The sequence below is a fragment of the Zeus faber genome (assembly GCF_960531495.2).
Source record: "Zeus faber genome assembly, chromosome: 14".
In the NCBI taxonomy this organism is placed as follows: Eukaryota; Metazoa; Chordata; class Actinopteri; order Zeiformes; family Zeidae; genus Zeus; species Zeus faber.
Window position 1 is genome coordinate 10,405,949 of NC_137200.1, and position 16,544 is coordinate 10,422,492.

Sequence of the window (16,544 nt, forward strand, 5' to 3'; positions counted from 1 at the left end):
GCGGAGCGTCTCCAGCGCCGGGACCCAGCAGTGTGCGTATAGAAAGCAGCCTGGATGCGGCCACTGCGGAGGGAAAAAAGAAAGGAAAATCTCTCTCTCTCTCTCTATTTATATAAATTATTTTCAAGCCCCCGACCCCCCCCCCCCCAACCCAGGATATGGACATGCACTGAAACATTTATTTTCCTCTTTTGTTTTTTGTTTTTTTGAACAAGCTGCTCGATGTCTCTCATCAGTTTCTAACCGCAGCAAAATGAGGATTCCTTGCGAGCCGCTCCTGCTGATGTTCTCCGGCTTGTGGGGACTGACGATGGGCGCCTTCCCGAGCAGCGTTCAGATCGGTAAGGATAAAAACACACGCTTCATTTGAAAAACCCCTAAATGGATCCCCGAACACCGCGGGGTGGGTTTTTAATCATTATTTTTCTGTGCGATGCGTCTGCTGTTTCATCTTATTTCATTTCATTTGTTTCCTTGTCACGGAACTACTCAAAGTGAAGAAATAAATTGATCCAAAAATGAAAATGAAGGATTTGGATGATATAGAATATGAATAACTGGCGCCTTTGACGTTATCATTTTTTTTGTCACATAATATCCCCAACCCCCCACCCTCTCCCCACCTTCCCCTGGACCACAGAGAAAATAAATAAATAAATAAACAAATAAATAAATAAATGTATATATATATATATATATATACATAAATATATATAAAATATATAATTATATTTAAAAATAAATTAATTTTTTCTCTTTTGGAACGAACTGTGTATTTTTTTTTCATTGGTTTTGGGTTGTAGTGTGGTGTAAAGGTAATGGTTGTAATGGTCCCATGCAGTGTATAATTCAGTCTATTCCTCTATTCCGGAGCACCGTGCACTGCAGCAATAGCAGAGATCCGTGAGAAGTAGAGATCCGTCCCGGATCAGCTGCGGGATTGTCTGGAGAAAACACACACACACACACACACACACACACGCACACACACGCACACACAGGCACACACACACACACACACCCACACACACACACACACACACACACACACGCACACACACACACAACAAGAAAAGTGCACAGACCGAATCCGAATGCTAGACAGGAGGATTAAGTCATTTGATTTCTAGTGAAGTTGAAGCTCCGTCAAAACGCATCAGAGCTGATGAGGTTGAAGAGCATTGACAAGGTCTTCAACCCCCTCTCTCTCTCTCTCTCTCTCTCTCTCTCTCTCTCTCCTCATGCAGCATTCTTTGGAACAGAAACATTTAAATCGGATCAAATCCCTGGTGTGTTCTTGTGTTCTTGTGTTGTTACTGTAACCGCCTCATAAATATTTTGCAAAATTCTAACTTCAAAATGGTAATCCCTAAAATAATTTTGTTAAAATATAAGCCTTACATTTAATATTTATCGCATATTTATTTATCTTTTCAACAAAAACAGTACACTGTATTTTGCGTTATACATGTGCTGCTATATGCTGTCTCCATTGGTGGCGGCGGGGTCCGCCTTTCCCGGGGAAAAAAATGCTGAGACTGTGTAGATAGTTGTAGTCAGTTTTCTGTCAATATGGATGAACGTTCCAAAAAAAAGACCAGCACCTTCAGATGAAAAAAAACCACATCCCAGCCGCCTCAAGTGACCAAGAAAAAAACCAAAACCCAAATCAACCAATCAGACGATGGCAAACTTTGGAGAAAATAATCGGACTTGAGCGTGTGTTAAGGCGAAAGATGAGTGGAAACCCGGATGTTCAAAAAATAATAAATGTCGCCGTTTGGAATGGAACTCTGGGACTCGCAGTGTACTCCAGCCGTCACTTTAAAGCCGCTTTTGACCGAGGCGTCTGCTCAGACTAAAATGTAGGTATTGTCACCGTTCTTACAGTACAAATCTAGTATAGGTCGCATGGGGAACATTGGTGAGGTAACCACCGCCCCCACCTACAGCCTTCTTAGCCACTACTAAAAGTGTCAGCTTCTGTCCTATATCCCTCAGATCCTTGTATATATTCACAGGGGGGCATGGCAAACGCCCTGACAGTTTCATTCCTACATGAGTAACGTGACAATGGGATAGTCATAAATATGACCAAATCGTAAACCATCCAGTGTATATGTATGGCTTGCAGCCCCTTTTGCGCTAACCTTTTTCCAAGCAGTCTTCTAAAATAAAAAAAACGAACTTCCGAGAATCTCGCCACCAAATGGGGATTCTTTGAACATTCCAGTTGTTTTCTAATATCTCCACGTTGTCCTAGATGCCTGGCTTTGTTTTCAGAGGGAAATGTTTTAATGATGCTGTGATTATCATATTCGGGCTACATTTGCTACTGAAAAATGCAGGTCAACGACGTGACAAAACAAGCCCCTCAGAATTCAAATGGATTCCCATGTTTCCAAAGCGTTCCATCCATTTCGTTGTGTCAGTGCTCCACCAAGAAGCATTGGCCCGGACTACCTTGCAGGACAGATTCACTATTTTTCAACCCATGTTGTTCCCCACCAACATTTTAACACAACCTTGCGGAAAAGCTTTACTACTGAGGAAGCTTCCCACTCTGCTGCAGCTTCTCACTGTGCTTAAGGTCTGTTTAAACCGTTCGTTTTATCAGGTTTCACAGCATTTTATTGACTCTAGATGGGCGAAACAGAAACAGAAGGTAGAGCCGCTTCCTGGCAATCTTCCTCCTACGGCAATTTCAAAAAGTAGTTTTAAAATAAAATGTGATCTTATTGTTATTCAAAACAGGTAGTAAAATACACTAAGACGCGTGTGACTATAATTGCGGGTCATAAGGACCATTTTACACATTTATGTAACTTCCAAGACCATGAACAGCTTTGTCAACGCTGGTCTGCCAGAACTGTAACTGAACTGGCTCTGCTGTAGTGCCACTGAGCAGGACACAGAATGACTTGAGGGCCAGGGACATATTCCGTCGTATAAATCCGGTATACAAGACCTGGCAATATTTCAGTGCGCAGACTCAGCATTGCACATGCTGTCCATGGAGCGACTCCAGAAGGTGTAGTTGAGTGACAACATGGATTATTGGTTGCAAATTTGCTATAGCCCTGTTGTCTGGCAGACTGTCAACAACACAACCATCCGTGAGCCGCGTTCTCCAATGGATGCTGGGTCTTGATACGGATTTTCCCCTCGCAGTATTTTCCTTTTCATTTTTATTTGCTATCGCTGTATTTTTAGGCCGGCTCAAAAGTCTTTCTCCCCCTGCCCCCCGCCCAGGTGGCCTGTTCATCAGAAACACGGATCAGGAGTACACCGCCTTTCGTCTGGCCATCTTCCTGCACAACACCAGCCCCAACGCCTCAGAAGCCCCGTTCAACCTGGTGCCCCATGTCGACAACATCGAGACGGCCAACAGCTTCGCCGTGACCAACGCATGTGAGTCCCCGTTAGCTACGATAAGTAATGCGGCGGTTCGGGTTGCGATGGGTTGCGAGCGGGAGTGAGGTTTTCCTCTCGACGTCGAGCATGCTGTGCAGTGTGTTCACAGGGGGAGACGGAGGGGGGCGGGGGGAGGGGTGTACAGGACAAAGTCATTCACAGAAAGGGACGGAGCTCCTTCTTGCTGGGATCCGCAAGATCGCTGCAAAGTCGCGTCATTGCTGCTGGGTAGGCCTGTGCTCTCCAAGCCTGCGGTACCTTGCCTGTTGACCTTCACGTGGGGTACCTGGAAACGCGGGTGACACCTGGATAGAGGCTTTGTAGGGCAAGTACAGGAAAAAAACGGGATGAAAACATTGAAGCATGGAAAGGATGAAGCTGATTGACCGTTGGTGCGTTTAGGTTCATCGTGTCCAGCCGGTGGCGAGGATTTTGAGGGGGAAGTACGCAGTTCGGCAATAGCCATCCATTAGTCTCTCTCTCTCTCTCCCTCTCTCTCTCTCTCCCTCTCTCTCTGTCTCTCTCTCCTTCTCTCTCTCTCTCTCGCTCTCGCTCTCTCTGTCTCTTTGTCATGGCCAAATTAAGCAGAGAATGAAGTGCTGTTGCTGATGGTGAGTGAGTGGGATAGCTCAGGGGCTTGTGAAGGTGTGTGTGTATGTGAGTCCGTGTGTGTGTGTGTGTGTGTGTGCATATTTGTGGATCCCGGAAACAGGATTTCAGAAATTTCAATAGTGTGAGAACGGAGGCCTTATTTGTGCCTTACCTCGGTCAATACGGACACTATAATGAGAAGAGAGTGAAGAGAAAGGAGACGGAGAATTGATCTTGGTACCGAAGTGCAAGGTGTCAGTTGATGTTTCATATATATAATATGAGAAGAAGCTATTGCAGAAGTTGTTTTTTTTCTTTTTGTCCATTCCGCTGTAATGCCCCTTGGCCCTGGATGCACAGCTGATCTTAGTCACCTCAGCGAAAAAAGACAACAAAAATAAATCCTAGTCTCTGTAAATAGATTATAGCTATGAAAAGAGAGCGCTTTAAAAACTGAAGGGCACACGTTTCGCTTTTTTTGGGGGGAGGGGGAGGGATGGTCAAATTGGGTTCGGGGGTGGGATAAGGATGCAGGCGGCGGAGCTAATTTGCCAGGAAAGATTAGGACCATTCATACACTCGCCGGCATGTTGTACGAAGAAAAAACAAAAAAGGCCGATGGGAGCACTCGGTAGGAAAACAGGGTGTCCATATGTGACTTTGGAGGCGAGGGTTGTCACTTTTCAATTTGTCGAAACTTGCGTCGTCCCCGCGCACCTGCAGCGTGTTTACTAATGGGAGCACGGTCCCGCGACTGCGTCTTCCCGACAGGGTTCTCATTTTGAAAGGAAGCCCCCCTTTTTTGTCCTGATGGCAATGCGCTGCCAGGCGATCCCAGGGATAATTAAGGGCATGCGCGCTACTGTGAATATGCTCACAACAGTAATTTGGCTGCCAGCATGGGCTCCGCGGCGGCTTCCGCGCATCGGTGCTGTTTGAACTTTTTTTTTGTCAGAGGGCACGCGTTTGTTTGTCCTCTCTTGTTTGCCTGTTTGTGTTTGTGTCAGACACCAACCGCTCAACCAATTACAGACGTTTTGAAACGAGGAAATTGCGTTCCCTCGCGCCCGCCGGCCTCTGGGGGACGTTTCCGAGAGCGTTTTTGGAGATTCAGCGTGCGACCGCGAGCGCGGAAGGCGACAAAGGCAAAAAAACAAAAACGCAGGAGCGGGCTTAGTGTAGCTCCACTAAATGTATTCCGATCGCAACGCAGGAATTTATTTGGCTTTAATGGACCGGCACCTCGTTTTCAAGGTGTCATTGCAGCTGTGTGGCGGCGGGCTGTCCTGCCAAGAGCATCTGCACGCCAGCCTGCCTCCCCTGAACACCCACGTCCCTATCCAAAGCAAAGGGGAACTGGGACCTGAAATGAGATTTAGACACCGAGTGTTTTGGATTTGAACTACCCTACACGGTGCTTATTAGCGTCGCCCGGGGTCTCATACAAATGATTAATTTCGTAAATATGTCTGGAATATCCAGAAAAAAAGGTCTTATTGTGTCGTTTTTTTGACAGCTTCAATCAGAAGTCAAACTGTTCCAGAATAATTATACTATTTCTAGAGTAACCCCCTCAATTGTAATTATGCCAGATTTCATGGCGTCCTGCACTCACGATGCATTATGGGATATACTTGCGGACGTAGTATGCAAGTGTTTGCAGACTACGATATTTCAGCGGATGTAACACGTCATCCTGGTACTTCTCGCATTCTGTTGGAGCGTACTGTGGTTGCGGACACACCAAACACTCATTTGCGCACTAAATGCTATGCAAGTGTGCCATTCCTCTTCTTCCAGGTAGAACCTCTATCTCTCTCTCTCTCTCTCTCTCTCTCTCTCTCTCTCTCTCTCTCTCTCTCTTTCTCTCTCTCTCTCTCTCTCTCTCTCTCTCTCCTCCGTGCAAGGTGCTGTCTGCGAACGAGGCGGGAGGAAGGAGTTAAATTGACCTCGGCCCTTGCGCCCCGCCCCCGCTGTTCCTCTGCGTTTTCATTGACCCTGTGACATCTTAATCCATGCAGTCGTGTATATTCCGCATAGCGTCTCTGGAGTCACAGAGAGACAGCGAGCGCCCGGCGACATTAACTCACACTTTGCTTAAAATAGCACTTTTTTTTTTTTTTTGGTGCCCATTTTTTTATTCGGCTCATATTTGTGTGCGTGCGTGTGTGTGTGTGTGCGTGTGTGTATGTGTGTTTTCCATTATCTCCCCGTGCAGCAAGCTAGACCCATTTAAATCTATTAGCTCCCCCTTCCACGGCTCTCTATTCAGGGACTTCTGCTTCCCGTTGTAGAAAAGCAAAGCCATGCGCTTTTAAAGAAAGCCAGTTCCCCTCCAACAACACCCCAACCCCCTCCCCCCCAGCCCGCCCTCTTTATTTGTTTGAGGACTCTGGCGATGCGTCCGCTGAAAGAGCACAAGCCTCTCGGCGGTGTACTGTAGGTTTGGTTGTGTGCGTGTGTGTGTGTGAGTGTGTGTGTGCGTGCATGCGTGCGTGCGCGTGTGTGTGTGTGTGTGTTGCATTCAACTCCAGGAGTTTGGTTAATGGCTTGGTGTTTGGGAGAAGGAACGGAGCTGGGGCTTTGCTAATGACGGAATAATGTGACGAGGCACAGAGGAAGATAAAGGGGGATGGGTGGGGATGGGAGGGAGGGAGGTGTTGGAGGGGTTGAGCGGGGTGACGCCGGGGATGGCACAGACTGTTCCAGGCCGTGTCCAAAAACCCGAGGGGGCGTCGCTTGGTGATGCCCTTCGACGCCCTCTCTGCGCCAAAATCCCATCAGTGCCAACACTTCTGACCTCTGCTAGAAACACTTAAAAAAAAAAAAAAAAAAAAAAAAAAAAAGTATAATGTGATGAGTTAAAGGTTGTATCGACTGAACACAAATTGCACCCAAAGGAAATAACAAGACGCATTTATTCTACATACCCACAGACTTTGTATCGAGCGCCGCAGAATGTTCCCACGTTGCAATTGATTGTAATTTGGTTCCGTACCACAAACACGATCAAACGGTCTCCCCGAGAAGCACAAGCCGAACACCCGGACGCCTTCCCTCGCCGCGGCGCCGCCTGCGCGAGCTCGCGCCTCAAAAAGGCGATCCCGCCTCGTAAAGGTAAAGGTTGAATTCTCTTTGAGGCGCCGGGCATTCCACAGAGCGGCCATCTCGATGATCAGACGGGTCCGGCACCGTACGATATTGAGCAACTGCGAAAGAGCAACAACGATCCAGTCGGAGGAACCGGTAACTCTGACAGGAAAATAACTACCTGCGCCGCAGACGCAGACACCAACATCAACATTCACCCCACAAGGCGGGTTGTCACGCACCCCATCTGCAACAAAATGCGCTGCTATCCAATCATCCATGTATTTAAATGGATTTATATGAGCTTAGCTAGTCCATAAAGGCAGATCCATCATCTCCGAGGCCAAGTCATATTGGCCGCGTCAATCAATAAATCAAAACCAATATTTATTGAGTGATAATAATGCCTTTCTTTCAGAAAAGACAGACTCCGGTAGCAGATGGGATTGGCGACGTCCTCACCTTTTTTTTTTTCTTTCTTTTTTCTCTGTGTGAAACAGGAAAAGAAAAACGTTTGTGGCTGAGAACCGGCAAAACGTGATGTTATACCCTCCCGGGTTCTGGGTGTTTTGAAAGGGTCGCCTCGCCCTATGGAACTCCACAGCCTCATCTTCGCCGTGTCGTTTCGTTGCATTTCAATCCTGGGAGGAGGCAAAAAAAACAAAACGGAAGAAAAAAAAAAAGCTATCATTGGTCTGTGGCGTCATTTGGTTTTCTTTTCTTTGAGACGTGTGATATGGCATAGGATCACACGGAGTCGTCAAAGAAATGGCCTTGAGGTATAAGTGGCCTTTAATCATCACTGTGTGCCATTTATTTGCTTTTCGTGTGCTATTTTGCAGGGATTATACAAACACAAAGATAAAATGAGGTCTGACACTACACACAAGCGCAGATTAAAAAAAAACCCCTCTGTTCGGGTGTGTTTTCGAGCTAGAAATTGCGATCATTTCAGAGAAAGTGGAATGTGTAATTCAGTGCTTACCTACGCGTTATGGTTAAGGTGCACACAAGCCATATTCAAATTGTGACTTTTGGGTAATTTATCATGATATGTTCGTATTTTCACATATGCCTTTCCTGATGAAATTGGGATTTCCTCGGTCACCTGCAGGAATGGTTAAGAAAATAATAATTTGATTTGCACCTGGCTGAATTTCACCCGAGGCTCCACAGCCAAATGTGGTCTATTTCTAACAGATTTCCTCCGTCTGCCCTTGTCTCTGGTCTCCTCCTACCAATTTCACACTCACACTCACACTCATACACACACACACACACACGCACACGCACACGCACACGCGCACGCACACGCACACACATACACACACACACACACACACACACACACACACACACACACACACACACACACACACACACACACACACACACACACACACGCAGTGCGGTCAAAAAGAGTCCAGTAATTTGCTCTCCTCCTCCTCTTTTTCCACCCTGGTTCCCTGCCCCCTTACACTGTGAAATGATTATGTAAGTGCCCCCTGGGGTGTGTGTGTGTGTGTGTGTGTGTGTGTGTGTGTGTGTGTGTGTGTGTGTGTGTGTGTGTGTGTGTGTGTGTGCGTGTGTGTGTGTGCTGAACAGAACCGAGTAGACTGCAACTGAACAATGTAGACTGTATCCGAACAATGTAGACAGGAATTGAGAAGTTCTGGTTGTATGTGGACAGTGTCGACTGCAACCGAACAGTGTAGACTATAACTGATCGGTTTAGATTCTATCTGAACAGTGTAGACCAGGGGTCGGGAACCTACCCAAGTATGGCTCTCTCGATGACGGTATATGGCTCGCAGACAATTTTGAGCTTAAATTTTTCATCACAATTAACAAGTAATAAATAATTATTCTGTGTCATTTGAAAGTGAAACAGGTAAGAGAAATTACAATTTTGAAAATAAAATTCAAAATATAAATGTGGCGGACAAAGCGACGTAGTCAAGCACCGGCTGCGGACCACAGAAAGACTCCGGGGGCTTTTTACTCGGCGCTCTGCCCCTCCTGGGTCTCTGCTCAGGCGCCACGTGTGGGAGTCTCTGCCCACAGGTAAGGGTTTAGGGAGGGAGACGGAGTCTTTCTGGCCATGGGGAGAGTTTTATTGTTCATTTCAATATGCGCCACAATTATATATATCAATGAGGATTATTATAATAATTGTGGATAATAATGATCCTCTTGGGCGCAGGAGGAATGGCGTTCCACTCCTGAGCTGCTTACGAGCCTGTGCACGGATCCCCTCTGTAAGACAGACAAACATTAAGAAAACTCCCTGTCTCGAGTCGGAGCAATCAGCTGAACACAAGTGGACAGAAATGGAAAAAGCTTCAATATGTACGTGACAAATAATCTCTTGAACTTGAACTTGGAAATGCAAGGAAATGGAAAGGAAATACATTTAGAAACATTTGGCTTTTATGGCTCTCCCAGCCAAAAAGGTTCCCGACCCCTGGTGTAGACTGTAACTGAACCGTGCAAGGTGTAACCTGACAGTGAACACTGTGACTTAACTCGAAACCGAACAGTGTAGACTGTCATTGAAAAGTTCTGCTTGTATCGTAACAGTGTAGACTGCAACCAAACAGTGTAGACTGTAACTGAACAGTGTAGACTGTAACCGAGCAGTAGGAGGAGCCTGCCAGCCAGCTGCTGCCCAAAGTGCTGAGAGTTACCGTAGTCTTGGGAAATGAAATGAAAAGACTGAACAAGGGCCTTCCCTCGCAGGCCTGGACCTACATCCACTCAGAGGCCGTGGCTGTTATCTGGGACTTATCTGGCCTGGCTGTTCAGTGGACACTTTGGGGGCGAGGCGGGGGGAGGGGCGGGGTGGGGGTGTCGGGGCCGAACTGGGACAATAAAACCCCGCAATTACATGTACAATTATGCAAATCTGATAATCTGCCCTAAAAAGGGCTGCGCTCAATTGGCTGCCAGCATCGGAATCTGGTGTGGAACTAGTGCTGCGGCGGTAGCTTCTATCTATCCATCTCTCCCTCTCTCCATCTCTCTCCATCTCTCCTCCCGTTCATCCAGTCATGCAGTTCTTAAATCTATTTAGCTCGGATAAAATTCAGGGGCTTTTTTTTTTTTTTCCTCCCGGGGCTTTTTCTTACACCAATCAGTTTGCTTGATTCATTATTTGTCGTTCCCTGCGGCCATGCAGATGTGCCCTGCTAGATAACCGGCGTCCATAGTTCTGCTTCACCAACACCAGAGCGGCGGAAGTCTCAGCGATGGGTTTCCGGTGTGTATTATTGAGACGACTTGGGCCGCGAGAGAGGGAGCAAGTCGGCGGCTTGTCGGCACGGGAGGCTGCCAGAGTACGCTGAGCGAGTCGTGTGAAAGTCACGAACGGATTTTAACAGGAACACACTCTGCCTCTCTCTCCGTGACGTACGAGTTTCACTCCCTCGCCCTCTAGGCTCCTGGGATGTTCAAGAGCAGATATATATATATATATATATATATATATATATATATATATATATATTTATTATTATATATTTTTTTCCTGCATTGCACCGGATGCTGCTACTGTACCACACAGACACACTTGTACTTAGACACAAATACAAGTATTATGGGGTATCATGCCGTTATTTACAAATATTGCAGACATAACACCTTGATGTCACTTCATAGGTGCAGGAAGCCAAAATAGTTGTACACTGTACCTACTGTACTACGGTAGAATACTGGTCAAGGAAGGCACATTGTGAGGGTCTAGCATTCAGTTATATCTGCAATGATGTGCAATGATACTGTATGTAAAATTAAATGTGTTGATGACATCCAGCCTGTATGGATTTCTGTGGAGATCGCTGGGATGGACTGGGCAAGCTACCTCACTTGTTATTATTACCCTGTTGTAAATCGTCGATATTAGTGGGTCACTGGCAGTGGGTGGAAGGCGGTCGGTGCCCCCTCAGTTATTTTACATTAAGAAGTCTACTATGAGACGTCAACGTTTCTGATTTCTTAGAAACTTTGTTTGTAACCTCGTCAAATCCAGCTTATTACAAATCCACATGTCCTGAGAAAAGAAATAAAAACCAAAGGATTTAAAAACAACATAGACTATGTAATATAACAAACTTAGCGTTTGGCATCGCGGCAGAACTGAAGCAGTGTGAAATACAGGCGTGGAGACGGGTGACAGTGAGTAAACCTCCGTGTTTGCGGGCGAGGTGTAGCCGCTCTTCCGCGCGGGTTAGACGCCGGATAGTTTCCAGGTTTAAAGTCACCTGGTGAACCCTGGGAGCGGATGGAGGAGCTCGGCCCCGACGGACAGGGTTTCATTCCGGACATTGATTAGGTCGCTGCTTCACGCCACTAAGACAAACTGTTTGCATCCTTTTGTGCGGTAAATGAGCTTGTGGGTCAAAGCAATTAAGACGCTTTATCCTCCTAATGGGCATTTAAAAAAAATAACAGGGGGAAAAAAGCAGGCGGTGCGCAGCGTTTGATTGACGGAGCCGTTGAGGGTCGAGGGTAAGGGTTCAGGGGTTTCTTCATCTGCGGCCATCATTAGTCCAGAGGTCCAAGGTCATCACCTCTCATCAATTTGACCCCTCCTCGTCCTTCCGAAAAGAAAAGACTGGATTTTACTTGGCAAATTTCTTTACAAAAAGATAGAGTGGTGTGGCTCCGAACAAGGCTTCCAGGAAAATGGCCCCCGCTATACAGCTCTGAGAAGAGCATCTGATTACGACATAATTGGCCAATTGTTGGGCTTTTTTTCTCCACGCTAGACGGCCTCCGTTGAACATCAGGGCGTCTGAAAGGATGTCCTTCGCTGTATGGCGGCTTAATGGCTTTGTGAAGATGTACACCGGTATTGAGGATTGGGCGCCTGGGCTAGGGCGCGTTTATTCCCATAATAAGTAGGGACGCACCGACGCACAAATCCAATACCAAGACCCTGCGTCAAAAATGTTAGATATTAGGTAAAAGAGACGTGATACAGGGACGCACGTTAGATGTCTGGAAGGGAGGCGGGCGGGGGGGATTATATGTCAATCATTATGTTCTCATGCGCCCAGACTGACAGCGTGAATCCATACACTTCAGCGGAAATAATGGATCCATATCGGCCAATATGTAAAGTTTAGTACTTGGTAGAAATGGTGTTGAACAGGTTGGAGTGCATTTTGTAATCATAAGAAAGTCAACATTTAAAACCAAACATAAGCTTGATCGGGCTGAAGGGCAAACAACCTATTTTACGCGCACAAAGTAGGTTCTTCTGTGTAATTAAATAGTAGAAAATGATGGAAAACTTCCAAACATGGGGCACGACTAGCGGAAATGAAGGCTGCTTCCGGGTCGATAAGGTGCCAAATTTAGTTGGAAACACAAGCGAATGGTTGTTAATGTTCGTCATTAAATAGGAATATCAGACCATAGGCGTGATGAATACGTAGATGTCCCAGGACGCACCGCACCGACTTACATTGTTTATCAAAACGCCTCTCTGAAAAAGACGCGGCAGCAAAGCGAGGCCAGCGCTGGGATGCACACGCCGCCTAACGCAAAGTGGATTTGAAGGGGATCCGCGTCAGGTGTGCAACGGGCTTAAAGCCGTGATAGGTTCCGCAGCTGAAATGTCTTTTCAAAGTGTAAATGTACATGTAAAACAAATAGCTGACATTTATCCTTCCAGGAGACCAGCAAGCCGACGGAACGAGGCACATCCCTCTCACACACACACACACACACACACACACACACACACACACACACACACACACACACACACGCGGGCGCGCTTAATGGTATAAGGTTGTTTTCCGCAGAGGCCGGCGGCAGATTTGAGGAAGCGAGCAGCGGAGTGGGGATTGTCTGTGAGATGCCCTTGACATTTGCTGGCGTTGCGGAGCCGCAGCTGAAGCCCCGCCGCGGTCGCCCCCCATCGCCGCCGCCGCCGTCGGGCGTTGCACCTCGCACACACTAATGAATCCTGCGTGAGCGTCCGATATCTTAGATCTTAAAGACCCGCCATCTGTCTTTCACCCCCAGCCCTGCTCCTCACTCTTCTCCTCTCCTTCCTTGCTCTTTTCTCCCGGTTGGCTTCCCTCCCCCTTTCTCCAATCGCCTCGGTATTCTCCTCTCCTCTCGTCTCCTCGCCCCTCCCCCTCTCCTCTCCCCTTCCCTCCCGAATCCGCTGAGTCGGTCTGTTCTCTGGAAAACGGAGTGCACGATGATGCACGTTAATCGCCCAGCGTGGAGACGTTCTCTGCCTCCCAACACGTCTGAGGCTAACCCCGGCGAAGGAGACAGAGACCGCGAGAGAGAGAGAGAGAGAGGGAGACGGAGAGGGAGAGAGGGAGAGGGAGTGGGGGAGGACATTTGGAGAGCGGGAGCGAGGATTTAGGGGAGGAATTAAAAACCAAAAAGAGACGGAGGACCTCGCGTTTGACCTTAATTTATAATAGCGATAGCAGTGATTGATAATTTGGAGGCCAACTGGCGAACTTGAGGGGAGAATGAATGAATTTCTTTGGCGGGGGGAGGGACTGGGCTGTAGGCCAGGTTCATTCGTCGTTTTCCACCCGGGTACAGGAACTAAATGAGGAACCATTCCGGGCCAGAAACCTCCGAAACGGGAAGCCTAGCAGTCCAGAGAGTCATTCCCCTATCGCGCCTCGGAACTTCATCACATTTATATGCATTCCATACTTCCATAACTATGATGGTGCTTTATTAGAAAGAAAAAAAACATTCCTATTTGTCTCTCTCAATTTGTATGGTCCCAAATAGATAATGATGAGTAAACCGAGCCGCCCAGAGAGGATTAATGGAGCAATTGATTTGATTTAGGATTTAGGATTTTATTAGGATCCCCATTAGCTGATGCAGAACATCAGCTACTCTTCCTGGAGTCCCGAGATTGATTCATCTGGAATGAAGAATGCCTTTGCTCTTCAAAGCAAATTACAGGGTTTCAGTGAAATGTGGGGTGTGATAGAAAGCCACAGGCTCGTTTTATAAATATCTTTTTTTAAATTATGATTAGAATTGTTCAAATACTGTTCAACCATTAGGCAACATAAATCCGTCCTTAATGGTGGGCCGTGTAAATTGTAACATTCAAGAAAATCCGCCGCAAGTGAGGAAGCAAAGAAGGACAGATAGAGGGTCACGTAAGCCCGGCATTAACAGGAATCTGCTTCTTATATATTGTGGGAAGACACATTTAGGCTGGATTACATGTGGAGCTTTGAGAAAACGGGAGGTGGTAGTGTCCTCGCGTCACTCCGCGCACATTTTATTATTTCCTCGAAAAAACCAAAGGAAGATTAAATGTAGGTCCCCTGGTTCAGTCTTCACTCGAGTTTCAGCCCCGTCGGACTGAGGCGGACCGGATCATCTACGGTCTTGGGTTTGACTTGGTCTGTCATTGGGTGGTCTTCACAACAACGACCACCTATTTTTGCTTGTGTGTCCAAGTGTCCAATGGCGTCGACGCAAAGCCCTTTCACCTGCTCTGTTATTGGTTTTTTTTTTTGTTTGTTTTTTTTATATTTTCCGTTTTGTTTCTCTTGCCTGGACCCCCAAAGTCCTCAAATCATTCCGGAACAGGCATTTTGACTGATGGGCAAGGAGCAAAATAGTTGTGTACAAAGCCTTCTGTGTAAAATGAGCATGAGGCTCACTCTGATGTGACCCACTTCCAAATGTCTGACACACATTGGATTTAATTGCTCAGAGAAAATAAATAAATAAATAAATAAATAAATAAATAAATAAATAAATAAATAAATAAATACATAAATAAATAAATAAATAAACTCGGTCACAACACAGGCAGTACATCGCAGACGCGCTTTCTGACTGAAATTAGCTGGTGAGGCAAAAAGACATGTGCAAGTGGGAAAGGCAACGGAAAATTTCGAACCAATAGGAGCCATTAAAGTCATGAAAATTCAGCACTTTTTGTTGATTCGGCTCTTCACGAGTGACTTCGTACAAAAGGTTTGTTCCTTTGATTCAGTCGGTCTAACTGGAGACAGAAGAGTCTTTTTGGCTCTCTTGTGAATGGAATTCTCACAAGAATTATTTATTTCTGTCAAAATGATTTGTTTTGGTGGATGTAAAGTGTAAATCAGTCACATTCAATATGAATTATGCTAAATGCCTTCACCTTTTTTTTTTTTTTCTTACATGAATTTAATCCGCAGTAATTATTTTCTGTTCACCAGCAGAAGAGTCACTCACTCGCCTGCTCTCTCTCTCTCTCTCTCTTTCCCTCTCGGCCCCTCGCTGAGCTCGTGGGCCGGCGAGGCCGGAGGCGCATGCGCGAACCGCGTGACTCGCCGCGGCCGGCAAGTCGTGAACGAACGACTCTGTTGCCTCTCGTCTTAAAAGCGCTGTTTGCGACCAGCGAAGCCTCCGCTAAGTCTCGCCTCGCCAGTCACCAACAGCGCGCACATGGCCCCCGGAAGCTCATGGATATTGATTAAGGAAAACACATTGGTAGTAGAAGTTATTTTTGGGCTGTTACTCAGTAGAAAAAAGGTGATATGTTTTCGCCATCAGCGGGAGGCTTTTTTCCCTTGACGTTATTCATTGTTTTCGTTAATGTGAGTGGATCTAACAGACAGACGTGTGGAGCCTTCCTTTGTCGGCCTCGCAGTGACAGAGAAAGCAATTGAGGTCAAATCTGTTTTATTATCCTAATGGAATTACACCGCAGGGCGCCACGGTTAAATTTAAAGTTCAATTTAAATTGAAGTTCAGAGCTCAAAGCAATGTTTTCAAGGTTTTTTTTTTATTATTATTTTTTTTTTTAATGTGTTTGTTAAAACTTTGACAAGGGTCCGTCAAACTTCACGATCTCGGAGTTCGGAGTGCGTCGTTATTGTTTGGATCCAAACGCAATTGTTTAAACGGAGAAGCGCAGCAAGGCGTCCCCAACAGCAAGGAGCCTGATCAAGGGAGGGGATTTTGACGTGGTTACGTCTTTTGAAATGGCGAGGGGAGATTGACGAGATGCAACAGGGTGAAAGTGACGTGACGCAGTCGAGCAAAAGTGACGCGTATCGCTTCCGAAATATAACTACCGCTCCTCCCAAAATCTAGTGGAAGTCATCCAGTAGGAGTCCTTTCGCAGCCGTTTGTGAAGGGGAAAGTAAGAGCTTTTAAGCACTGAACAAAGCTCAATCACACAAGTGTGCAGGAAATTGAGATATCAGGGGTTTCTAGAGTACAGGAAATTGAGCTAATGGAGGGTGTGTTGGGGGTACAAAGTCACGGTGTTGACCGGCCACTCCGCGCCGGAGAGCCGGTTGTTTCCAAGCTTCGTCCTCAACTCGCCCTGCGCTTTTTTTTTTTTTGTTTCCGAGTCGAGTCTCACTCCACCACAGCGGCCAACCGCTCCGCCCTCCCGTCACCGGAACCCTACGCGATCGAGCGAGTGAGACGACCGAAGCGAC

At 46.6% G+C, this 16,544-nt stretch overlaps 1 protein-coding gene across 1 annotated transcript in view; it reads left to right on the forward strand.

Moving 5' to 3' along the window:
- Nucleotides 1-253: 253 nt before the first annotated feature.
- The window catches only part of LOC307240561 (glutamate receptor 4), a gene marked incomplete at both ends in the record, with an annotated part of 92,937 nt that continues 76,646 nt past the window's right edge, over nt 254-16,544 (forward strand). Inside the window, 2 exons of the mRNA XM_080014375.1 lie at nt 254-341; nt 3,253-3,411. Of these exons, the coding sequence (XP_079870501.1) occupies nt 254-341; nt 3,253-3,411 (247 nt within the window). The remainder of the gene's footprint in view (nt 342-3,252; nt 3,412-16,544) is intronic.